Source organism: Sardina pilchardus, chromosome 2 (assembly GCF_963854185.1).
Source record: "Sardina pilchardus chromosome 2, fSarPil1.1, whole genome shotgun sequence".
Lineage (NCBI taxonomy): Eukaryota > Metazoa > Chordata > Actinopteri > Clupeiformes > Clupeidae > Sardina > Sardina pilchardus.
This window is the reverse complement of record NC_084995.1, coordinates 30,671,469-30,698,314: the sequence shown is the minus strand read 5'-3', so window position 1 is coordinate 30,698,314 and position 26,846 is coordinate 30,671,469. Positions and strand designations below refer to the sequence as shown.

General features: G+C 44.1%; 1 protein-coding gene across 3 annotated transcripts; it reads left to right on the top strand.

Annotated features, from left to right (window-relative positions):
- The first annotated feature begins 1,566 nt into the window (after positions 1-1,566).
- Positions 1,567-26,846, top strand: LOC134070143 (5'-AMP-activated protein kinase subunit gamma-2-like). 3 transcript variants are annotated; one of them, XM_062526400.1, is made up of 16 exons: positions 1,567-2,147; positions 5,172-5,243; positions 8,493-8,748; positions 18,012-18,223; positions 20,406-20,457; positions 20,983-21,092; positions 21,943-22,024; positions 22,290-22,348; positions 22,444-22,489; positions 22,682-22,736; positions 23,137-23,263; positions 23,564-23,729; positions 23,848-23,885; positions 24,011-24,157; positions 24,293-24,386; positions 25,391-26,846. In XM_062526400.1, the coding sequence occupies exons 1-16, from the start codon at positions 2,061-2,063 to the stop codon at positions 25,420-25,422; spliced, it is 1,635 nt and encodes a 544-aa protein (XP_062382384.1). In that variant the 5' UTR covers positions 1,567-2,060; the 3' UTR covers positions 25,423-26,846. The 3 variants fall into 3 exon arrangements, with proteins under 3 accessions (XP_062382384.1, XP_062382391.1, XP_062382398.1); XM_062526407.1 differs by lacking the exons at positions 1,567-2,147; positions 5,172-5,243; positions 8,493-8,748 and adding an exon at positions 12,198-13,098; XM_062526414.1 differs by lacking the exons at positions 1,567-2,147; positions 5,172-5,243; positions 8,493-8,748; positions 18,012-18,223 and adding an exon at positions 19,833-20,269.

Below are 26,846 nucleotides of genomic sequence, written 5' to 3'. Positions count from 1 at the left end.
TGAGACCTGAGCATGCATTAAAGCGGTCAGACAGAGTAGGCACCGGTGTGTAGCTCACTAGTGATAGGTAAGTGGCTGCTTTTCTATCATAGTTATTTAATCCCTGGCTTGCTGAAAAAGGCTGAGACTATACAGTGTAGAGGGAACCTGAGCGAAAGATCTCCAGCTGTGACTAGCAGGGGTTTCTGGCCTTTCAGAAATTACCCCTCACCGGAATCCAGCCCGGCCTCACTAAATGAGCACATGAAGTGATGGCGCTGGTGGGGAGGGGGGGGGGAGGACTTCCTGCATTTCCTCTCCTCACAGGAGCTGGTCAGAGTGACCTGAGGGGAGGTGAAGCCGAAGAGCCTGAGTAGCCCCTGCTCCATCTCTCCCCCTGGTCCAGCATGTGCTGCTGCTGCTGCCCTTCTGACTCCATTTCAGCACAGACATGTACATCCTTAGAGCCCCATCTGCTGGTAACTGAAGTCACAGTCAGCTGTCTTTTGTGCTCATGCAAGACCAGACATTTTACATAACTTCTTCCAAGGAATGTACTCGACGTGAGCAAAATCATGTGTCATTATATCCACCACATAATACTTGTTTGCCATTCAGTGAAAAGCAATACAAAAGCAAACAAGAGCATATTGTCAGCAGTGTAGAGGTGTAGTCTGGCTGTCACATGATCCAAGTGGTGATGCCAACACCCTACCAGGCTGAGAATATGGTTGGTCGTCATCTGTGGCTCTTTCAGGGGAGAGACGGGACTCTTAACTGCATGGCAAAGTCGGGCACACAGCACTGAAGCCCCTCCACAGAAAAAGGGAATAGATGAGTCACTGTTTGCGGCTGTGCGCATCACCTGCCCACGCCAGATGGACTGAGCGGAGAGGGGGGGGGGTGGGGGTAGCTGAGGCAGCCTGGGTAGGTGGGGTGTCGCTGGCTAGGCCTCATACGGCTCGTTAGAAGCACAGCCACCCAATGGCAGGCCCCGCTTGTTTTCTTGTGCCGTTAATGCGAGCACTGTGCTTGTGAGAGAGTGGCTTGGGCCTCTGCCCGGGCCTCTCGTTTTCTGTGCACTGGGCCAGGAGGGGAGGAAGCTACACCACAGTGACGTGCACTGCGGAGCTTCTATTACATAATGCTGGATTAGAGGCATAAACAATCCTTCATTAAGGCTGTGGCATTTAAGTAAACTGGAGTGTATTTCACTTTTGAATTGTGTGTGTGGTTGCACTCATAAATAGGCACTGTGCCTAGACTGGTATCCTAACTGAAGTAGTAGTTGGATTTACAGTTTAGGGCATACAATCAAGTGTAATCCATGCAATTCACTTGGAATTAAACAAGCACACCACTTAGGTCTAATTTATAGAAATTATGATGGTCAAATTGTAAAATAATGCAAAGTCACAAATATTAGGATGCTTCCTTGGTAGACAATAACTTGAGACGTACAGTGTCGTTTGAACATCAATTTAATGCGTGGAGGGATTTGTGTTTACCTTGTGACGCAGGCTTTTCGACGATGCCCCCAATTGCACTCTGACACACTGTATCATGCTAGGCGTACGCTAGAGCTGCACTGCCATCGTCTGACATGCGTGCGCACATTCCGTGTTCAATCCGCCGTAGCCGTAGCCTACCTGCAGTGTATAAGAATTGATGTCAGTGCGTAGTTTCGGATTATGTGAGAACAAACTTCCTGGTCCGAAAGCAGAATCGCTTGGTGTGTTTTTTTTTTATGAGGAAATGTTGTCGCACCGCTTCACAATGCAAGACTTATAGATTCACTCTACCCCGGACGGCGAAAGAAGGGATGCATAAAGCGATTCGCTTGTCACACCTTTTTAAAATGGGATTGCACCACGCTCTGAATGCGGATGTACAGGGCTAACACATTTCAGAAGAAAACCATTCCGGGATAAAAGGGCAAAAGGATGTTATGGATGTGCGAAAGTGCAATTCTTAAAATCAGTTGGTTCAGACTTTTCTCTTTTTTTTCTTGCAAGGAGCTGTTAACAGATGTGCCTAATTCCACAGCCATGTGGTATTAAAAAGCGTTTTACTATCTTAAAATGGGAAGCACTGTCATGGAACCTAAGAACAAAGATTCCTCCAAGAAAAACTCGAAGAAAAAGAGAGTCATTCGTTTAAATATGCCCGTAAGTTTGCAATGTTTACATTTCCTATCAGTTTCTGGTGTTTTGGTCAGCTTTTGGCAACTCGCATGTGCTCTAGGCGATGTGGGCGGGTCCCTGTAAATGTTGACATATGAGAGACATTTGTGACAAACTGCGGTCGTTCAGCAGTTGCATCTTTCCAGTGGACCTATGGATTCTAGTGTTGGGGACAAGATGAGTGATTTGTCTTATTAAGTTTATTGGCAATATTTGGCTTCACATAGTGTTTCTGAAAACACGTTTCTAGCTAAGACTTTCCCAAATGTGTAGGCTACAGCCATGAAAAGATATATTGATATGTTCACTTGTAGGCTATAATAGTTTATAGACTAATTTGTATAATCTCTTAATTAACCAAATGTAACTGGAATCAATCAAAGCATCCTCATCAGAATTCAGGAATCTGGTAACATCCTCACTTCCTGAATGTTGTAACAAGCAGCGCCCATGAAGGAATTTGATCACATATGACATCTACAGGTTATTGATAGGCCTACAGCTGATATTCAGATGCCACTCAGGTCACTTGGCTCTGCTCTGCACTCTTCACGAAAAACAGATGGCTTAAAAGATACCACTCACAGTATCAAGGAGTAGACCCCCACCCCACCTTTGTCAATTTCTTTGACACTGCCATGACATGTGTATTAATTTCCTTATCTCCATAAACTCAAAATGAAAATAGGAGATCCATGACTTTTATCTCAGGGCTACCCTGTTTTAGTTTGTTTACCAGTGGCACAAAAAAAGAGGAAGTAAAGGAAACAGCTGTGGAGGAACGTGCCGTTCTAACCCCCCTGAGTTATGATTCGCCAGAGCTATGCAACCCTTGGCAACTGATGCAGAAATATTTATTCAATTTCCCTTTCTTGACTTCCTTGCAGTATGTAGAAAGTCAGCATTTTTTGTGAAGCTGTGGTGAATTGTGGAGCAAGTCAGGGGGCTGAGCCTCTGGCGTGTGGGTACTCCCTGAAGGCAGATCTGTGATATAGCCTTCAGGAGTGGTATTGCTCTGAAGACTTCTTTAACGTCTGTATCGCCCTGCCTCAGAGTCCTTTCCTTTAGGCATGTAGACGGAAGGCTATCATACATATTTATTATTATTTTAAACATAGATGAAGCCCATATCTAGTGTTTATTTTTATATGAGTGATTCTGTACATACCCGCAGTACAGAACTGGGAATCCTATCATCATTTTACCACTCTTATCATCTGAGATAGCTGAATAGACATGCAACATGCATGCAACGATTTGGTACTTTAAAAGGTATGCTTTTTATAAGGCAACTAGTTTTGGCATCATGTCCAAATTCATTTCGATGGCAGCCTGTATGACCATGTGAAGATAAACACATGTGTCTTTCCCACAAGCCATGCAGGATGAACCATGCTGTTATGTGTTCCATGTGGAATTTGAGAGAAAACCTTTCAAAACAAAACATTGCTGATAATATTGTCAAAAAACACCAGCATGTCAGACAGACTGCATGCCTTCTAGATTGCTAGCTTGCTAGTTTTAGACCAAAACTCCATACTGCTACTTTAAACCAGAGAAAGTTGGATGATGAAGTAGCCTACAGTAGGATGGTCACCATGTGCAGGTAATGGCCTCTTATGCTGGTGTGCAACAGAGTGATACTGCATGTCAAATCAGACAGAATCCAGGAAAATGGTTGCTGCACCATGTCCACCTAATATTTAGGACCCAAAACTAAGATCTGTGAACTATTTTGGTTAAATCTTTGATTTTGTATCCTTTTTACACTTTAAGAAATGTCTTATAGACCCTGTAGTAGATAGGGAACAATAATGCAAAGCTGGTGATATTAAGGGACTTGCAAACTCATTAAACTCATGGCACAAGATATGGGAAGAAATGTGCGTGAAAATATTAAGGATAAAACAAAGTGTGATTGTGTTTTTTGGTAATGATGTTCATAGGACTAGAATGGTACAGTATGGGGTAGCTAGCTTGGTTAAGTTACATTGTATACCTATGCGTTTTCATTCTTGTCCCTCAGGCTAAACAATGATTTTGACTCGATTTATTTTTATATGTTGGCACTGGCACTGAGCTATACGTTCACATAGATTTTCAAGTGCATACTAGGGACCCCACATGCCATTTAAATCCTATGAAAATGACCGAATGTCACTCCTTTTGCAATTTGTTCTAAATCTAGAGCCTTTTAGAAATTAAATGAGAATGCCGTGCAAAATTTGAATGCTGCAGTCATACTGAGAACATGTTTGTCTTTCACCTTACAAAGCTTTGGCTGCCTATGAATAATATTTTTCATTATATTAATGCCCAGTAAGTAATTTCAATGAAAAATATATTAAAGGCCTTGGTTTTGGGACCCATTCTTTATATATTTATCTGATTTGACACAGAATTACCCAAAAGTCATTGGAATCAGTCTCATATTTAAAGTATTTCAGTCAGAACTTATGACCTGATGTTTCTGTTATTATGCTCTTCCACATATGATATGACATGTTTATTTTCATTTTGTTTCTGTCCTGTCCCTGTCCCTGTGTATGTGTATGTGACTGGGAGTTTTGAGATGAGGGGATATTATGTTTCTGCCATGTGTTGCAGTTCTGCATGTGGGTACCATCCGGGTGTACCCGTGCAGTAGTAGCTATCTGCTCCGTATTGCCAGGTTGGCACTAGTCAGGGTCTGAGTCAGTGTTTCACGTAAGATGAGATGACCAATGGATACTTAAACCCTAACTGTTTTGCTGTTTGGTTAGAGCACCTGGTGGTATGTTGTCATTACTCCTTTGACGTGCATTGCTGTAAATAAAACTCTGTTCCTGATTTTTCTTGCCATTGCCTGACTGAGTATTCATTCATTATTCTGTCGTATCAAAATAACCATTATTATGTTAACTTCACATGGTATGATTTAAACACACCAATGTCTAGAATATCACACTCTCAGGCTCAGTAAAAAGTATGCTGTCAACACATAATCACGACTGCTCTCTGTATCTGCAGGACCTCTCTGCTTTCACCTCCAATCTGCTGGATGGAGAGACTGACAGGAGAGAAAAGGAAGATATGGCAAAGGTAATACCCACCCAGTAAATTCTCTATGACACTGATTGACTGTCATTGACATTGTTTCGATTTGATACATTGTGTCTTCATTTGAATTGGTGACATTCTCCGTTCCATTTAATTTCATTTCATTACTCAATTTGACATTTAATGAAAAACAGATGCTGCCAACCTCCTAATTTGACCACATTGTCGAGGGAGTGTCTGTGTTGTTTTTTTTTTGTTTTTTTTTGCAAGTGCAAGATTTTCCCGGACAGGCGTCATCTTTGTCATGTGCCAATGTAATATCACACACATACACTTGCGTATAGAGCCAGCCGTGACGCAGGCCTGTAGTAATAAATGCCCCAGTGGCATAGCAGAGAGGGGCACAGACACGTCACAAGGGCCGTCAAAATAGATTTCACATGACACCCATGATGCAGACATCACACTTTGTCCGTTTGAACATTTCAAAAGCTCTGGCAACAGAGACTTGAGGGTGATAACGTGGTTCAAGGATGGCACGGATACTGTAACCTTAAGGTTGGTGTATTTGAGATTGTATCTGTTGGAGATTAGAAAGTATTAAGCTATTTTTGTTGTTGTTGTTGTTGTTGTTGTTGCTTTTGACCCATTGATTTGAATACTGTACAAAAGCCTGCCCTTATTCCTGTCCTCTCTCAGCTCTCAGTTTGCCCGTCTCAATTTGAATGAAAGTGCATGCATCTGTAGGCTTTAGGTCAGCACCACTGAACATCATTGTAGATAAGCTATGAAACATGTTGAATATTTCAAAATGATTGGATGAACACCGTACACTAACACTCACTTGTAGTATATTGTATGTTAATATCGTAACCCTTGTACACCTGGGTTCAGATGCATGCGTGATCGAATTGGCAGACCTTTTCGTCTCGTTTTTTTTTTTTTTTTTTTTTACAAAAGCCTCAAGGCAGCCCTCTGTGTTGTCATAGTATGTTGATTTACTTGCCAAACTCCTTGGTTATAATTGTCAAACAGGTCAAAACAAGCTGTGGCCCGACAGTGAAAAGGGTGGATGGCCAACACAAAGGAGGGCGTGTCTGTCTGCAGCTTATACAGATCCTGTCATTCAGAGAGTACAGCAATAGCAGATAGACCGATTCAGGTCTGAGGAAAATGCGCCTCCTTATATATAGACAGTGTACGATTAGGGTGACACTTGGATAGAATCTGTGGGTCCTTCACCTGATTTGGATCCATTCCAAAAATGGAAGGGGTCCTCCTTGACCCATACTACAACTTTCCAATGCGTTTCATGAAAATTCGGCAAGTAGTTTTTGGGTAATCCCGTTTTCAGATAATGAAACAGATGACAAACAAACCTTTCAAAATTGTTTTTATTGGTTTTCAAAGGAAGTGACACACAGCCATAGAGAAGGTCAGTAACTTCTATTGTTATTAGAGTTTTGCAATTGCACCTATGACTCCCCCCACCCACCCTCCCAACCTCAGCTGGCAATTGCCAAAAAAAAGGGTCAGACTTTGAGGGGAAGAAAATAGATGTTAAATTAACACTTCTGTAGACTACAGACTGGTTTGCGTCTAACCAGAAGTGCAAAAAAGCAGAAAGTGCCATGTGATATATACAAAGTACAGACAGGTGGTGCATAGACAGGACAAGAAATATAGTGCAGTGTAGACAGTAGTATACAGTTAGCTGGTTGCCACTGGGATGCAGAGCTAGAGTTCAGTAAAGGGTGATAGCTGCAGGAAAGAAGCGTACTTGCCTCCCGGAGTGGAGTGGGGTGAACAGTCTGTGGTTGGGGTGGGAACTGTCTTTGATACTGATGCGCGCTTTATGCAAACATTGCTTGCCCTGGATGCCCTTGATAGAGGGTAGTGAGGAAACGGTGATGCCTTGGACAGTTTTCGCTACCCTCTGCAGTGCTTTTCGGTCATGGGTAAAGTAGCTGCCTACCATACCAAACCGTGACAGTTGGTGAGGATGCTCTAATTGATGCAGCAGTTCACCAGGATCTGAGGAGACAGGGGGACTTTCTTTAGTCTCTTCAGAAAGAAGAGATGCTGGTGAGCCTTCTGGATCAGGGTAGAGAACTTTGGACAAAAAACGTGTCTGCTAAATGTAATGTAAAGTAATGATAACGATTATTATTACCAGACAAGGGCAAAGAACTGCTTCAGGGTCGTGGAAATAATCTAAAAAGGATCCCCAGGTCTTATAGAATTTTCCTCTGAACTATGGTATGGAGAGAACTTTTTTCCAGTAACAGACAAGCTACAGTATGTGGGCTCTACAACCTTAAATTGAATCAAAGAGTGGCACAAACAAACCCTCTTGGCGGAGATAAGGAACACCATTGCTGTGGCATTCAGTTCTTTAGCCAACACTACATCAAAATGAACACAGTCCACTGGCTGCAGCACATTGCACACAGTTGTATGTAGTCATGTCCAGTCTGGTCAGCACGCAGACCATCTCAGTTAGAATTGAGAGTGAGTCTGGAAAAGGTTAATTGACTCACAACTTATAGCAGGGGCTTGACTAGCAGTGAATCTAAACTTAAATTGGTGCATTAAACTCTTGCCAAATCATTTCAGAAGTGCAGCAGTCTTGTAAACAAAGGTTTTGAATGCAGTTGTTTACTCAATTCCAAACAAATAGGCTTCAATGGCCTCTTTGTCAAATGAACCAGCAGAGCAAATCTCAAAAGGTATGGGTATTCCCAGGTCATGTAATGCTGGTGTGCAGAATACTTGACAATTTTTGCTAGCGAGAGTTTAGATTAAAGTAACAGAATGTAGCTCTTTTACCTTAAAATGACTGCTTCAAACTCATTTTACTGCCACTCTGATATACAATATGGAGTCTCTGACATTGCCTGGTGTTGCACTATGTAGCACTGTTGTTCCAGGTAAGAGAATCACCCATTTTGTTGGTTTTAGATTCATTGGGTATTCCCTTAGTGCTAAATGGCCCAGTATGTTGAAAACTGTCGATAAAGGGTATTGCTACATTGCTACTTTAAGTGAAAAACCCTGAACCAGAAAAGGCAACCAAGGCCTAAAAATAATCAAAATTAGAATAAATCATGTAATTTTTTCTTTTATTTTATTGCAAATAATGTGTGTGTGAAAATACTGTGTGTACATTTTGTTAAAACATTTGTAATTGTCTTCTTTATGTAATGTAAAAAATAGTTTTTTAATGTAATCTCAAAAATAGTCTTAATCTGGGCATCCAAGTGAAACATTTTTTTTCCCTCTGCTCCTTAGGGAGAGGGTAGCGGTCACTCTGCGAGCCCCACCAAAGGCCTCTTTGTGAGGTGCTCCAGCCCCATGTCCGCCCCTCCCCGCACGCACACCAGCCCGGGCTCACCCAAGACCATTTTCCCCTACCCGCCCTCCACCCCCGGCCACCAGGACTCTCCGCCCAAGTCCCCCCGCCGCCTGAGCTTCAGTGGGATCTTCCGCTCCTCCTCCAGCAGCTCCGCCCCGGCCAGCCTCAAGTTCTTCTCCAGGTCCAGGAAAGGTAATGGCCGTCTCTCTCCGTATCCTAGTATCATCGGCCACTGTGGTGTATGATTGGCCAGGAGTGAACAGTCCTGTCTAAGAGGGATCAGTGTCAGTTCCACATGTAGCAGAAACACACCTGATCAAGGCTGACCACTCACTGCAAGTGTGATCTCAGATTAGCAGGGTGGTATGACGTCTGGATAAGTGTGTGGTGATTGAGTATAGAGAAATTCTGAAGAAATGGGCTCCTGGCATAACCACCGCAAGACTCAGTTCTCTCTATAGTTTCACACCATATAGGCTTTTCACACCATTTTCTCTAGGTGTACAGGTAAGGGAAGTGGTTAGTGATCATCACACTGAAATGGATGTCTAATAGTGCATTCATGTGGCTGGGAAGTGGGAAGGTTCCCACTTTGGAACTCCATACTTCAGAACTGAGAGTGTTCATGTTGCTAATGTTCATAGGCTAGCTAGCCAGAAGGCTAACATCTCAGGGAAGTACTGTTCAATATCGCAATCACCTGCACTTATGAGTATAACTTAAGACTTATTTGGGCGTTGAACAAATCCAATCCACTATGTTGATCTTACATAAAAAATAATTGTACAGTGTGTCTCCTGGGTAACATAGGTACACCTGGTAATTTTTTTCAGAATTTTTTTAGACCTACAGTAAATGCGTGAGCCCTGGATGAATTGATGTGGAATGACCCTTTGAGAGTTTTTTCAAAGGTATTGTCAGGTGAACTGGCGCCAGTAGATTCAGAACAGAAGTATGGTAGAATGCTTTTGTGGGCAGTGAAAAGAGGTCGGTTAGACAATATTGCAGGCTTTTGAACATTTATCAGGATGTTGTGGTTTCCTGTCTGACTCACAAAGAAAGCTGTGACAGGATGCAGCGAGATCATACAGGCTTTTGATTCGATTCTTACCATTTGTTTAGAAAAAACACTCCAGCAAAGGATAAGAGAGGCATTAGACCTTTGTGCTTTTGTGCCCTCGCATACTCCTAGCTGAATTAGACTCTTAGAAGACTGTTTACACATTAAGTGATTCACACTGTGCATGTTTCCTTAGGTGAAAGTGTTCTGTTCTGTCTATCGTTTGAAAATATACATACTACCATGTCCTTTTAGGGCCTGTTCTGCCCTGATGAAGGCAATGTTGGCAGGATTTTATCCGTTCTATTATTCCATCCATATCAATAAAGCCTTTCTTTTTACATCATACTGTATCTGTGATTTTTCACAAAAGAGTTACCTGCTTGAAGAACGCTGAAGCCTTCGTGTTTAGTTGTTTAAGGCCTTTTAGTGACCTTCTAGCATTGCGTAGTAGGATATCACAGTGACAGCAGCCGTTCTTACCACTAGTAACTATGAAAAGATCAGTTGGCTTGAGTACTTCTGTCTGGCACTAGAAACAGCAGCACAATGTTGTGGCCAGGAAATATGACATGTGCACTTGACATGTGAGATAGTGAAATTGAGATTGCATCTTACCAAATCAAAAAATAGCCCAGCAAAGCTCGGGGTTGTGAAAGTGTGTTTGTGCGCTGGTCCCTCTCTGGTTATCTGTATGGCAGCATCTCTCCTCCGGCTCAGTGGCTCCAGCAGGATTTGCAAATACACGAGAGGACTTCTTCTTCCTCTTTTTTAAGCCCAGTCCTAAATTTCAACAAGTTCTCCAAAAATGTAATAAAAGTTGGGGAAAAACAATAGGGCTTTGTATGACATGCCTCTTTTTGGCTCTCCCCAGCACCCTCTCAAGCCAAGTTGTTACTTGATATTAATTCATGGAGGTCCCCTGTACCTAATATTCCGAGTCTATCATTTCCCCTTAATTATGATATAACCAGTGAATAAGCAAAAATACCACTGAAACATTGTTGTATGGCACAGTTATGATGGATAAAGAGACAGTTTTCTTCCTGGCTAACACTTGGGCAATAGTTTTTTCTCCTATATAACATTCTTCAGAATTGAACATGAATCACGAACATGATTTACATTATGTTGAAAGTTATTTTTAATTTTAAATCTGTACTTGTTTACTCCCTGTCTTCATTCACTACATTTAGCTGGGGGGAAAAGGAGAATTTCATCGCAGATCCTCAGTCAACACATGAGTCATTTTCCAATGCAGTTATACAAGGTGATCTCTTTTGGCATTGGCTAAAGGAATATTCCATTTTTCTAATAAACAAGGCTTTGGTAAACAGTGTTTTCTCTGATGAGTAGCTGGTAGCCTTAACCCCACTAAAGCTCTACATCCAAAGCCCTGGGTGGATGCTATGTTCCCGGAAGGTTTTCTTAAGTAGTTGCGGTGGGAGTTTGTGTGTGTTTCCTGACCAACTGTTTTCTTGGAGCAGATGGGGGTTGATGTCTGATACGTCAGACTCTAACCGCTATGTCCATACTCTCAAACAATAGGCTCAATTATTGTCTTGATCTTATTGCTGAGGGGCCATTTGTCTAAACATATTTTCCAAGAACACATTGATCTAAGTAAAAGGATAGATGGATAGATATCTACACTAGCCACCAGGAGGCGATATGGGTCATTTCTAGTGTGGTGTGCTCACAATGGTAAGTTTTTTACTATGAATGATGTACAGTATGTATTATATGGTTTTTGGAGTTGATTTTCTTGAGCATGTAGATCTGATTTTGTATTCTGCCATATGATTAAGGCCGTATGATGGCACTTTTACTATTACTACTACCTTGGTTGGCCAATCTTTCTGCTATTATTATATTTATATGGCCTTGTGGTGATATCATTCCAGCTCCATCTTCTGCTTCATCAGAGCCCTGTAGTGTGGATGTCAGTGTGTGCAGCTAAAACCAGAGATGGCAGGTGAGGGGGGGACATTTTGGCATGAAGCACAGTGACGGGTGACTGTCGCCGGCGGTCATGAGGACACGGGGTCACGGGTGCCCCACTGTCAGCTGAGGCGGCCTCAGCACTGTTAAAGGTCACCCTCCCAAGAGTGACCACGAGACGACGACGAGAGACCAGAGGTGTCATGGGTTTGCACCTACCGGACCAAGCTGGACCGTGATAGGTGATCGGTGAAGATCAGTAACAGAGGAGTGAGGTTTTGTGTAGTCACTTTGTCAGCTATTAGAATAAAACCATAGAGATTATCATCCATATATACAGTACTGATACGGTTAATCTATTATTCTGTTGGTCTTAACTCATTATGTAATTTGTGGTGGCGTCTGTGTATGTGTCGAATGAGGAACTGAAGCCTCAGTGAACTGAACCAGAGATATGCAAATGATTTGGCAGTGGGCAGGATGTGGGCGGAGACTTGTAGTGGACCAGACCAATGAGGGTCCTCATCCGGGCTGGCTGCTCTCCTTTTACACAGTCCTGTCATGCAGGCTATTTTAAAGAGACACACAGCTGCACCTGACCTGATTTTCCACACACACTCTCCTGGGATTCCCACCACAGCGGAGAGGGAGGGAGAGAGAGAGAGCCAGCACTCAAGGGAAGAGAGACTCTGACTCCCGGTGTGGCATCAGTGGCTAGCACGATCCAGCCCAGCCTGACCACGCAGTGGAAAGACACCTCGAAGACGTGCAAGATGTCCGCTTGTGGAAGATAGCGTTTGCCAAGGACATGAGGACAATTTTCGCTGACGATCCGCTCGTTTGTTGTCATGTCCTCGCCTTGGCCACGCCACCCATGTTCCTGCTCGGCTGTGCCTTTGGATGAGTGCGTGAGCACCAAGGTCTGGGCCACTGTCTGCCTTAAGCCACAAGGACGCTGCTTAGCTGTGGTATGTTATGACTACTGATTGATGGACCTGCTGGCATCCAAGGTGGCTTGTGTCGTGTGCCCGTGATTGCCTCACAACGATCTCCTGTGACCTCTAATTTGAGCAGAAATTCCTGAGAGATTGCTTCAAGAGCCATAGATGCTCGTGGCATTGCTGAAGGGGCTTTTTGAAGCAACACTGATATTGAATAGACATAGAAATGAGGCACATCCTGGTAGAACGGGACATGTTCACTTCTTGTTGAGTGCTGGACAAGACTATTCTCCTGTGTATCTCTGCTCCCCCGTCCAGTCTGAAGACACCACTGTGAGTGTTCATGCCCATCCTCGTGTGTAGGTGTGACACCTAAAAGTGGGGGACGTTCCTCGGCGCCCAGACGCGCCTGGAGCCCTCCGCTGGCCCCTGTCGTCCCAGTCCTCTTCTCTTGACCCAAAGGGCATGCTCCATCTTCAGCCCCAGCACAGAGCCCGTGTGTCCAGATGAAGAGGTTCGGCAGCCTGCGACGGAGCAAGAAGCGCAAGGAGGAGGAGCGCTTGATGGCCAGACGCCAGTCAGAGCCCCATGGCCTGCTCGGTATACTGCAGCGCAAGAGCCCACACATCATAGTAATATTCACCTGCCTTAGCTGGCCTGACTGAAGAGTAGTACAGTAAAGTACAGGACAGTGCAATACAGCATGGCTAGGTTGTCCAATAGAAAGGCACAGTAGTGTTGAAGCACTGGTACAGTAATTTCCTGTGTATTAGCCGCATTATGTATAAGCTGCAGGAGAGTGTTTCCTGGAAGTTAAAAGAAACAAAACCATATTAATACCATATTAACCGCCCCCATTAACCTTATAGCTGCAAAATCAATGTACAGTATAAGCCATGGTTAATAGTTGAGAAATTACGGTATGTCCTTATAAATGGGTGACTCTCTGAGAATGAGTATTTCATTGGTTATCCCTGCTCTAGATAATGTCTTTTGGTATCACTGGAAGGGACAGAATTAGAGGGGTTGAAGCTGACTATACGCTGACTTGGCTCTGTGCAACTGTGTGTAAAAGATGTGAATGCACTTGTGTTTCATTGTCAAGCTGAAAACAGCAGGGAATAAGAATCATTTATTCTGTGGGTGCTGTTTATGGCAGGTCTCAGATGCATCCTCCCTATGACATCCTCCCATCGTTTTCCCCACTAAAAAGCATGGCTATGTTCTCTAATGCAAATGTGATCACACCACTTGTATTGCTGCAGCTGTGGTGCTTTGCATGCTCCCAAGGCTGTGTGGTGTCCTAATCGGTCAGACTCAGGCCACCTCCAAAACACACCTGTTTGGGCTGGACTGAGCTGTCAGCAGATGCTCGTGTTGATTTCTTTACGCCACTTCCCCTTTTGCTCATCACTTGTGTTGGAACCGTCCGCTGCTCTGAACGAGGCTCTGGTGTCAGGTGGGCATGTGATTTAGGAGGTGAGCTGCCAACGTCAAAGGGCAGTCCCTTTATTCTGTGTAGTTCACCTGTGGCATGGGGGCATGACCCAGTTTCGCCCCACCTGATAGCACAGTGATATACTGTAACAGTTACAAGCCAGAGGAAATTCACATTCTTGTTATCAATCTGCGGATATGAAGCTTTTGCAAAAGCACTTTAGGGACCTGTAATCTGAGCCTCGAGAGTACTTCTGCCAAGTGGAAATGGAATGTTTATGTGATGTCTTCTGCCATTGCATTGCACAATGCATGTGATGCTAAAGGCTATCCATTATTTAAACATATTCAAGCCGCAATGTATGGTCAATATCATGTTGTCTTGTCCAAAACATTGTGACTGCTCTAGTGGTAGCTTCAGTTGTCTTATGGTCTTATGGCATGAAATCAGCTTTACCGGTACTATAAATATTATCACACTGACATTGTGAAACTATAATTGAGATCAAGAATGGGTCTGGGGACCCTTCATCTACTTCGGCTTCCAAGGGGTGTAACCAGCACGGAAATTAAACTTACATTTACTGTACATTCATTCATTTGGCAGACCTGTTGGCATAGCTTAAACACTTCTCACACGTAAGTATAGCAAACACATTTGTCAATGGTTTTAGGGCGCTTTCACACCACTAATTCGATTATTTGGTCCGCTTCAGGCAGTGAAATTGTTATTATGTAGCATATAGACTCCAGTGAGGTCCGCTTTCACACCAGAAAACGAACCAAAATTAGTCTGATAGATTTTTTTCTCAATGTTTATCTTCCGGTAGAAATCGGCGCCAATTTTGACTCACTATTTTGACCTACAGTCTATGGTTTGGACCCCAGATCGCGTTCTCACCAGAGGGACCGCACCAGAGGTCTACTTTTGGTGCGGAGTCAAGCGGACCGAGACCTCCTCTTTTTGGAGGTCTCGGTCCGCTTGTTTTGGTGCGCACCCGAGTGCGATTAATGCTTTCACACCAACGAAAACGAACCAAACTAAGAGGTTTTGGTACGAATGGACCGTTTGGTGCGCACCAAACGATGTTGGTGTGAAAGCACCCTTAAATGCCGTTGTGTACGGTACTCACTTCCAAAAAAATAAATGGCATCAGTGCAGCCATTGGTTGTGTTGAATAGCGCTAAGCTAGCTGTACTCTGTCTGTCATCATATAAACCCCATGCAGGATAAGTGGTTGTGATTAGTTCCTGGATTTTGGGTGATTCAGAAATGGCTTCAATTGGACAGTCTCCAGACAGACCTGCAGAGTGAAGTCAGATTTGCCAACAGGCTCGTATGGATTCATCCAGGCTGATCATATCCACTAATGGTTGTATGTCAAACCATGTATGTACAATTATGTCTGTGCATTTTGACTGATCTGCCAAACTCTGCTGAACCAATGTGCCAGCCTGCCAAGAGTTCCTCAGTGGGGGGTGGGTTGTGGGGAATACAGTAGTGGAGCAGGCATGGGATCTACAGTGTGCAAAGTATGTCGAGGCCACTTGGCTGCGGACCTGACAACTCCTAATTGGGACTGGCTGTGACCCCTCGCCCCGAGTCAGGGAGCCCCTCTCTCAGCACACGGCCTGTGTTCCTCTGTCAGATGTCCAACACATGACAGGGGTACAACATAGTCACAAGCCCCTGGCTCAGATATTGGTTTCCTGAAGTGGTCTACAACATTTGAGCCCTGGAGGCTTTAATAGCTCCAGGGCTTGTGTGTCATTCATACTGACTTGGGGAGGCTTGCCTTTCACTGGCCTACTTCCCTAAAGGGGAGGTTCTGGTGTCAGGGGTTAAAGCAGGTCGTCAGGCAGACCCGGTAGCCGGTGTCTTATTGATGCTGCTTATTTCCTGGCAGTCCTCCTTTAGATTAGTGGATATTACTGCCATGTCTGCCCCTGTCTATACATCCTCTCCTCCTTTCTCATCGTGAAATATTGTATACTGTATCGCAGGTTTTGTCTCACTCGTCCTCCTTTTTTAATATTATGCTGCTCTCTCTCTTTTTTAAATCACACCAGTGTGGGATAGCTGGTTCCACCCCCCCCCCCCCCCCCCCTTTTTCATCCTCTCTCATTGTCACATGCTGCAATGCGCTGTGACATATTTCAGATAGACTCAGTTACCCCAATAGCCCCTGCCACCCTTACAGATGACTGCCCCCCCCCCTCCTTTCAGGCACAACCATGACATTTGCTGTTTGCTAAATAAGATCAAGGCCACATGTGCTAGGCATATTAATGACTTGTTCCTCAAATGCCAGTGGACTCAGTTGACAGCTCTGGTGCGTCTCAAGTGTTTATTGATGTTTTGATTGAGGTAATACCATTTGTAGTTACTATTTTTTTTTTAATGCAAGCAAGTATAGAAACCTAACCTGTTTTGAAAGCTCAAACTTGCAACTAAAATACCTTTTCCAGGGCATACAGAATTGCACATCTTCAAACGGAGGATCTCCCAAAATCAAAAGTATCATGTCGTGGTCAAAAGTAGATGCTGATCTGATGCCAGAGTCCAATTGACTTTTGTCATAGATTTTCTGTGGGAGGCAAAATGAATCCACAGTTATAGATTGGAATCCTGCAAGGTGCAACTGCAGGCAGTGTTGGGACTGTGACAGATCCATATCGGTCAGCAGTTGTTAGCGCATTGGTGTGACAGTGATGCCTCCCTCCCTCCCTCTCTCTCTCTCTCCCTCCCTCCCTCTCTCTCTCTCTCTCAAACACACACACACACACACACACACACACACACACACACACACACACACACACACACACAGACACACACACACACACACACACAGTCACTCACACACTGTAACTGTAAGTGTGAGGTTCTTTTGGCAGGCAGTACAGCAGAGCAGCAGTGGACTAGCATGTGTGTGCTGCACTGTGTCTTATCTACTCCCGTGGAATGTGTGTGACCGCAGCCAGGGCTAAAATAAGACGCCACCATGGCGGAAATGAAGCGGGCTGCAGAGAGATGGCATTAGGCCGCTAAATGTCAGGAGATAGCGAGGATTCCAGGAACGACCAGCACTGAGGGAAGCCTGATAGCACTCACATTGTGTTCACTGCTACAGTTACTACAGATTAACAAACAAGTTATGTGCATTTAATCTTTTGGTCAACAGCTTTTATCGAAAGTACTGTAACTCATTGCATAATGTAGACTCTTTATTTTTCAGTCATTGTGTTTTGTGGGAGTTGATCAGTTATTCTTATAGTTCCTCTACAGTAGTTTACCTGCAAGAGCTCAGTTAAAATCATTTTTTTTTCTTTTCAGTCACATTTGCCCTGTCTCTATTTGCATACAACCACACATCTAAATTCCCACACACGCACACACATACACTCACTCACTTAGTGTACACACATTACTGACTGAACTTTAAACAAACTAGCTTTTTGTGGAGGACTGACTGAATGTTGTCCAGTGAGTATACGTATGTTGTATTTTGCTCAGAACCAGGTACAAACCCAGATTTACATTACATTTATGATGGGTGACAGCTTGTTACTTCATGCAGAATATTTGGAGTTTAAAAGTCAATTAAACTTCATTTAAATCTTCATTTAAGAGGTTTATTGAAAGCAGGTCATTTTCGACTGGGAGGACAAGGGGAGTATGCAAAATATGAAAACAATATGAGGGGTAGGCCACCGCACTAACAGCCACACAAGGGCAACTGACAGAGAATGGCAGAGGCAATGATAGTTACCACGGAAAGCAGCTAAATTGAAAGAGGAAAAAATATTGAGGTTCAGTCTGGGCTCTAGAGCCTCTACAGTTAAGGTAAAGTACCAGTAATCCTTCAATTCATGATGGAGAAATTTCAAAAGCAAGGTTGTTCTTAAAGAAGACCTTTCTAGAATCTGTATCATCCTCTATTTTGTGGGAGGGACACATATTGTGTAGTTCACCAGAATCACCACATGTCTAACTCTGCCCCCTGTAAGCCTATTTAATCACTGTCTTCAAAACCTAGTCTCTGTTTCATTATGACATTTCTGTGTCCTCCCAGCCTCGGGCCTGTCCTCTCCGCCCACCACACCAACCCAGACGCCCAGCCCGCCGGTGTTCTCCGTGGACGCCCAGAGCCCTGTCCCGGAGCGGGGGGAGCTGCGGTCCCGCTCCCCCTCCGCCCCCTCAGAGTCCATCCTGCGCTACAGCCAGCCCCTCTCCTCCACCAAGCCCCCCATCATCGCCTCTGTTTCCAAGTCTACCTCACGACAGGTGAGCCACAGACACCTTTTGCCTTTTGCCTTGCTTTGATGTTTGGATGCCTGAACTTGGCATTGTCTATATAATGTGTCTGGAGATATTACCACGACTGTGAGGTGTTGAGGTTTAATTTCGTGGTTTAGGTCAGGCCATTTCTACATAGTACATGGATCAAGTCAATATGGATCAAGGAAAAACATAATCCTCTGTTTTTCTGAGGACAAAATGTTGTCCCTGTGGGTTGATCAAATACACTTGTCTTCTCCTATTCACTTAGACCATTTTCAGGCTAATTTACCAGGAGGTATTTGTTTGAGTAGCACACACACACACCCACACGGCATAGAAACTGTTGTGACCGGATAATCAAGACTCCGCTGAGCTTGAATGGCTTGATGCACTCCATGTCAACAAAGCTGAGTCAAAATGCCATCTGTTCTGATAGGCTCATTTAACCACTATCCACCCCACTGGCTCATGTATCAAAACATAGTTTCAGCAGCACTGCATTTTGTCTAATGAGATGTGCACTCCAGTCAGCCATTTGCTCTGACTCGACAGCGAACTGATGAGATGGGGTTCGATGGGTAGGCTACCTAAAGTTATTCTTTAAGTAAACTGTGCTTCCATATTGTTATTGGTGAAATACAGATAGTCCAAAAAAAGCTATATTGAAATGAGATATTTGTAATGTCCTTGTTTTTTGTTCGTTTGCTTGTGTGTGTGTGTGTGTGTGTGTGTGTGTGTGTGAGAGAGAGAGAGAGAGAGAGAGAGAGAGAGAGAGAGAGAGTGTGTGTGTGTGTGTGTGTGTGTGTGTGTGTGTGTGTGCGTGCGCAAGAAGGGAGAGAAGAGAGAGGGAGAGGGAGTCAGTGTGCCTGTGCGAGTGTGTTTATGTGTGCATGTGGGTTTCATTTTTATTCATCATAAGACATCAGGGGCATCCTGCTTTGAAACCCTTCTTCCTCGTTAACCTCACTCTGGCTGAGGGTCGTTACACAGCTGGCAGTATTTCTGTCAGGGCCAGAAACACATCTCGCCCATGCGGATTAAAATGGAAGCCAGCCTGTCTCTCCTCATCCATCTGCTTTGTTTTACTGCCTCGCAATCCAGAGGGTGGCACTGGTGAAGTGTGGAAGGGCGGTGCCATGTTTACTGTCGCAGAAATTGATAGCGAGTGGTGGTGAGAACCTCTGCAGTCTGGAAGGGGAACACGCTGTAGTGTGTGAGCCTGAGGCTGCTGTGGAGATGAAGGCTTTGTGGCTCTATGGGGACATGTGCTAGAGTGGGCTTTTCCTGGTGTTGTCAGTGGGCACTGCCTGGTATTCTCACATGCCATGCCCCTCTGATACTGAGGTCGGTCTCAGTATTGATTTTTTTTTTTTTTTTTTCAGTCTGTGCCATGGCAGCCTACCCCAAGTCTGTTCACCCTGGATGCACCATTGCTCTACTGATCCCACCACGTGTAGTTTTAACATGTTTAAATGTAGCCTACAGATATGGCAGCTTAGTGAGTCTGTAATATCCCTTACAAAAATAACTGCACTAGGCCTACTGTATGTAGGTGCAATGCAGTTTTAAAAATAAGTTTGTGTATTCAGGAGATCAATAATTCCTCCAACACTGCAGTTTTGATTCACATAAAACTGAGTTTTTTAGTAGGCCTAGGCTATGACTTTCGGAAGATTAGGCTACAATTGTATCTAGTAGGCTAGTAGTAGATGTTGCTGTGAATTACGCAGATAACCTATAGTTTACGGAAGGAGTGTTCAGGTGATTTAGGCCAGAAACCGAGTAGCTTGTGTACAAGTTTGCAGAAACCTGTCACACAGCCTTGTGGTAGGCCTATGTAAGCAAGCTTCCTTCAGGGGGTGTGCCTGTGCCGGGTGCCTGATCCATGTTTTACCCATAGAGTCGGTTTGCTTGCGCCCCTGTGTGAGCTATAGCAGCGAGGACACAGACAAGGGCAAACATGAATGAGCACAAGAGCAATAGTTTCGCTTGCCCTTCAGCGTAACTTCATTCACAGTTCTTCTGAAGGCTAAATGAAGGAAGCACACCGTTTGCCCCTTTTCTCTATCGGTTTCCCTGTCGGTTAGCTAGGTTACATTTCCCGGTTTCACTTCGAGTCGTGAACGTCAGGTTAAAAAGTCTTCACTCGAGAGGTTAGAGATTTAAAGCCTGCTCTTGTCCACAGGTCTCTGGATTAGCCGAAGGCATGCTGGAAAAACTTGAAATTGAAGATGAAGGTAAGCATGTGTGTTCTGTGATCATTGTTTCTAAGGAGCTATTTGTAGAAAACGCAACATAGTAAACTTTTGACGATGTTTCAGTCTTTAGCCTGCGTTTTTAACTTAAATCTAAAGGAACCAGAATACCGCGGACATTAAAGAACTCGATATTTAGTAGCCTCTTGCAACAAGTTGCAGGCGATTGCAAGATTGAAACATGATGCTCTGCAAATATTTCCAGATATTGTGTTGCCTATCCAGCCAGCAACAAGAGGCATGGCATCAGCCATCCAAGTTTTGAATTGCCCACTACTAAGCAATGAAACGTCATGGAATTCTCCGATTTTAGGCGAATTTATTGAATCTTGAATCAATTGGTCCAACTCGCGTTATAGGCTATCATGGAATTACATGCCTGCTATTGATTCGTATTTAACCTAATTAAAACTACTTACTGTCTCAGGCAAAGCAAACGTGAAGTAATCATCTCTCATTAACTGATAGCCTACTGGAAATGTTAAACTTTATTGTGTGTTCCCACAGCGCCTGAGGAGCCAGAGAATGACATGTATATTCACTTCATGAAGTCTCATAATTGCTATGATCTCATTCCCACAAGCTCGAAGTTGGTGGTGTTTGACACTTCTCTACAGGCAAGTGTTGTCTTTTATCACAGTCTTTAATACTATACCGCTCTTGTCAAACCTCACTCTAAATTATGATTTCAAGAAAGTTCGTTTGAAAACATTGCCTGTCAATATAAGAGGTAAAATAATAGTGAACTGTATAGTGAAATAGTGAACTGTAGCCTACAAAGCATAAAATGTTGTAGGACACAGCTTTATTTAAGGTAATAGGGTAACATTATAGGTTGGTATTCAACCACTGCTATAATAATTTGTCTGTAGCCTACAATTGCTTGGTTAATCTTTCCCAGGAATAAGGCAGTTACCTCTTTGAAGTGGTGGTGTATAGCTATAAAACTTGGCGTGCCCAGGTTAAACAGTAATCATGTATAAGTATTAACTTCTGCTGCCTTTGAGAATGTGACCCTATAGCCTAGTAGTCAATCACAAACTTCTCACAGTCCAACAGTAATCAGAAGGCGTTGGTTAACATTGGACCCAAGGGACAGATTTATTGTCTTCTGATAATAGACTAAACCCTGATTGGTAGGAGTGCGGAAAACAACAACATTCTTTAAGCAGATGACTCAAATCAATTAAACTAAAGCTATCAGCATGAGCAAATAGCTCCTCTTCCATTTCCATGGCGGCCTCTGGTCCCTCTTACTAACTAATAGTCTAACAACTAAATCCTATGGCAATTCCTCCTCCACAAAACCACTGCCCAAACAACCAAAACTGTCCTGTAGCAGCATCGCTACAATTTGCAGTTACTTCCACACACGGATAATGTGCCCTCGGAGTAGTTTGTGCTCAGTGCTCTGTGTCTTTGAGCTTATGATGAGCTTGCCCGGCCTCCTGTTTTAACCCCCATCAGGTCAAGAAAGCGTTCTTTGCTTTGGTGGCCAATGGAGTTCGTGCAGCGCCACTGTGGGAGACCAAAAAGCAGAGCTTTGTGGGTAGGAACATCTTCAGTTCCAAACATATACAAAATACACACTCTCCTCCGACGTCCGTCAGTCATTGCTATCCAGTTGTCTCCATGAGTCTATGGGCTGGATTTTACAGATCTGGCTCATTTTGGTGTGTTGTAATCAGTTACCGTGACCAAAACAATTGTCTCTTGTTCCTACAATTCAGTTCAATTCTATTCATGTACTGTATACAGCAAGTGGTACCCATTTGCCATAGCTTTACATTGATTTGCCTTGTCCTTGTCTTCAGGAATGTTGACCATCACAGACTTTATAATCATTCTGCACAGATACTACAAGTCACCGCTGGTGAGTCACTACTCTGTACCTACTGTTGATCAGTTTGAGTCCTTCATAGTGATGGTGATGGTGATGGTATGCATACGTTTTGTTTTACTTCACAGGTTCATCTATATGAGTTAGAGGAGCATAAGATTGAAACATGGAGAGGTAAGCAGCACATGTGTATGAAAATATAAATATTTTTGAGGATTGATTTTAATCCTTACGAATTTTCAGTCAAGCACTAAAAGAGAACCTAAATGGAATGTTCTATGGAAAAAGCTCTAGTCTAGGACTATGTATGGGAATGGGCACAGTCACATCCCTAATCCCTAAGTAATAGTCGTTCTTTACTTCCAGATCTGTACTTGCAACAGACGTACAAGCCATTTGTCAGTATATCACCTGAGGCCAGGTAGGATGTTTTTCTTTTATTAATCTTTTATCTGTATGAAACTATTTCAAACGTCTGAATACAGGCATTTGGAAAGCAAGAAGACTACAGGCTTTACATTCATGAGTTTTTGGACTCTGGATGTGAAAATGGCAGTGCCAGAAATTGATGCTGTATGTTAACAACCGAAGTTAGCCTTCTGTAGTTTGCCTTTAGCTCTCCTCATCCTGTCATTTATTTGCCTTCGACTCCCAACATATGGACATCCTGATCAATATTGACACAATCAAGGAAATTAAAATGATCTCTACCAACGCAGCATGCAACTGTTCCTGCACGTATCTGTTTTGTGCTATGTAGTATACTGTGACTAACCAAAGCAAAGGCCATTTGAAGACGTTTGTCTGCTCATGTTCCACAGCTTGTTTGAAGCCGTCTACTCACTCATCAAAAACAAAATCCATCGGCTGCCCATCATCGACCCGGTGACGGGCAATGCCCTGTATATCCTCACACACAAGAGGGTCCTGAAATTCCTGCAATTGTTTGTAAGTGAGGGACACATTCACAGCTATATTTAGAAGTTGTTTGCAGTATTCATACTGTATTGTATGTATCAGTGGAAAGTCATTTAATGAACTGTTGGGGGTTTCTTAAAAGTTGTCTCCATTTTACTTGGGATGAAAAAACAACCAAAGACCTGGGTGTCACAAAGGATTTATATTGATGTTGACTGTATACTGTATGTGTACTTGTCTGTGTATGTACAATAGCTACTATCTGCATATTTGTAGTGATATGTTCCATATTTGTATATGGCATGGATTTCTATACTTGTTTTCTCCCAGGTATGCGAGATGCCAAAGCCTGCCCTAATGAAGCAGACATTAGGTGAGATGGGCATTGGCACCTACAAGAATATTGCCTTCATCCGCCCAAACACACCCATCATCAAAGCTCTGAACCTGTTTGTTGAGAGAAGGGTGTCAGCTCTTCCTGTCGTGGATGAGTCAGGTAGGAACGTCAACATTCTGTTCAGCTTCTTGTTGATGTAGCTGATGCCTGTTTCAAATAGATTGTTTCTCTTCTGTTGTAATGTTGTACCTTGACTGCACCTTATTCCTTCTCACAGGCAAGGTGGTCGACATTTATTCCAAATTTGACGTCATTGTAAGTCTTTCTCACGCTCTTTTGAATTGCAGTTAATTCCGTGTATATGCAGGATTAGTCCTTCATCCATGTGCTTAATCCATGTATCTCTCCCCTTCCCTCTCCCGGACTCCGTCTGTATGTAGAACCTGGCCGCGGAGAAAACCTACAACAACTTAGATGTGACCGTGACCCAGGCTCTAAAGCATCGCTCGCAGTACTTCGAGGGAGTTGTCAAGTGCAACAAGCTTGAGACCCTGGACACGATTGTGGACAGGATTGTGAAAGCAGAGGTTCAGTCCAACACCTTAAATGCGTTTTTATTTGTCCTGCCACTAGACACCACCAATGCTGTGTCTGTACATGTGTCATTCATTCTCAGTAAATGAATGACGAGTTTTTAAAACGATGTCTTCCGCCCTCTCCAGGTGCATCGGCTGGTGGTGGTGGACGAACGCTCGTGTATCGAGGGCGTCATCTCCCTGTCTGACATCCTGCAGGCTCTGGTGCTCACCCCTGCAGGTATCGATGCCCAGCACTCCTAGCCCCTCTTTCTCCACTCCTCCTCCTCTTCCTCTTCCTCCTCTCTCTCTTCCTTCCCACATCTACATCTCAGATGCTGCTCTGCCACCCTCCTGCTTCACCACCTTGGCACACGCCCCACCCTCATGCCATCCCCCACCACCCGACCCCTCCACCCCTCAATCTCTCTCCACCCCTCAGTCTCAGGTACAGCAGAGCCTGCACTGTAGCACTGCTCTGTGCCTGCCTGTGGGTCTGGCATGGCTTCAGCCCACCAGGAGACGTGTGTGTGTGTGTGTGTGTGTGTGTGTGTGTGTGTGTGTGTGTGTGTGTGTGTGTGTGTGTGTGTGTGTGTGTGTGTGTGTGTGTGTGTGTGTGTGTGTGTGTGTGTGTGTGTGTGTGTGTGTGTGTGTGTGTGTGTGTGTGTGTGTGTGTGTGTGTGTGTGTGTGTGTGTGTGTGTGTGTGTGTGTGTGTGTGTGTGTGTGTGTGTGTGTGTGTGAGGAGCAGAAGAGAGAACGGATGTTGGCTGACTGGATGCATGAATCTCTCTTGTCTGTAGAGGCTCCGTTGTGTGGTGTGAATTTGAGGCCATGTTTTCCTGTCTCCCCTTGGATCACACCTACCTCTCTGTGATTGTGATTGGTTGTTTCCTGGTGATGTGTGCTGTATTGGCATTTAGCCTGTGACATGCCCCAACTCTGCTCACGTCTTTCACTGAACCTCTTTCTCTTCTGAAAACGTCCAGCAGTTCACTGCCAATGAGCATGTACAGTATGAGCATATACTGTACATGGTGCCATACATATATAAATCGTAAGGATTGAAAATATTGTTATTTATCCAGTGATGCATGTAGGCGATTTTAATTGTTTGTGAATTGAAGTGGATGGTGTGATGGATCTGTGTATACATGTGACGTGTTTTATCATTTTACCATGAGTTCATTGGTCCTCTCTCTCTCTCTCTCTCTCTCTCTCTCTCTCTCTCTCTCCCCCACAAATAGCTGGTGAACGGAAAGAGAGTGTAGCTGAGTGACAGGGGGCTGCTGTGGGCCCACAGGGGGCAGCAGGTCTGCCTGGTGGAACCAGACCAGTTGGCAGAGCCCTGAGGCTCCTCTGTGGTCTGGTGCCCTCATGTCAGAACTGCCCGCCTGGTGTCACACCTGGAGTTGGCCGCCCCTCAGTCCTCAGCACTGGGATGCGCAGGATGGAGGCTGGATGGACATCCCACTGTTTCATCCTCCTAACAGAACCGGGCCTCGTCTGCATTGGATTCAAAGACTGGCGCGAGTCGCGCGACTCCCGTGGGCGTTCTTGATCTGTCTGTATAATGCCAACCGGGCTTGGTCATAGCCCTTGCAACTGCTGTAAATGTTTATTATCGGCACACGTATTCTATGCTGCTCCTTGCTGAAATTAATGGCAATAGTGCCAAGTCACTCACTGTGTTTAAACCTGTGGCGACTGAAGCCATAGACCTTATGCTGCATCATACCAACTACTACAAAACAGGCTTAGGCTGCATGCTTTATGAAAACGTTTGGAAGTTTGGTGGGGATAACACTGCAGAAATGATTTGGACTATATGGTTGAGTTCAAGCCAACGGCATGGAATTGCTTGTTGTGTGAACCACTGGAATGGTTGAACCAGTTCAGCAGTCAGAATGGCAAGCAGTCTTCGAGCACACTTTGTTCTTTAGTTTTGATGACCCTAAGGCCATAAAGCCAGAGGGTTGCAGTGATTGTTAACTGATTGTTTTAGCCCCTCGAGCTGAGGCTCATTCCTCACCAGTAAGTCCATTTAGCTCTGCTGATGCAGGTGTGCTTCTGCCATGTTGTCCTTGTCCATGAAGTATTGTGCCTTGGAACGGTCTAGCCTGCTGTAAAGCTATCAGGGGATTCTCACAGATTCTGTTGGGAGAGATCCCTCTATTACAAATAATGTGAGTGTCATTTGAGAGCAGCCCAATAGAATTGTGTCCATTATTTTTGTGGGTTTTTACGTTCCTGGAAAGGGCACATATTTTTCTATGAGACATATGCTTTTGAAAGATTACTTTTAAGCTGTATTTTTTTTTTAATATAAATACTGTAAGCTTTGTATCTGTGTGTGTATTTGTGTGTTGCTACAGTGTGCTTTCACTGACATGGCTGGAATAACACTAGTGTGGAGAACCGCTTTCAATGGGTTGTTGTCCTGCCCTGTGCACGCTGGTGATGACCAGTGATGTAGTACCAGCTCCTGCCTGTGGAGGCAGAAGAGCGACATGGACGTCCTAATGCACTCACCATGCACTGTAAATATGGCCTCTCAGTCAAGGAGCGTGGGCCCTCCATTTTCATGTGTAAATATTGTCCTGAGACATACAATGTCAGAGTTATTTTCTTTTCTCAAAAGTGAAAAATGATTAAGGATAAAAAGGAAGTGTATTATATGTAAATAAATGGTTTAAATAGTTA

Bases quoted from the DNA above. Each gene is read 5' to 3' on its own strand.
- LOC134070143 (XM_062526400.1), top strand. From the start codon at position 2,061: ATGGGAAGCACTGTCATGGAACCTAAGAACAAAGATTCCTCCAAGAAA. The intron at 23,886-24,010 runs GTAAGTCTTTCT...GTCTGTATGTAG, and splicing joins ATTCCAAATTTGACGTCATT to AACCTGGCCGCGGAGAAAAC. The intron at 24,158-24,292 runs GTTCAGTCCAAC...CGCCCTCTCCAG, and splicing joins ACAGGATTGTGAAAGCAGAG to GTGCATCGGCTGGTGGTGGT.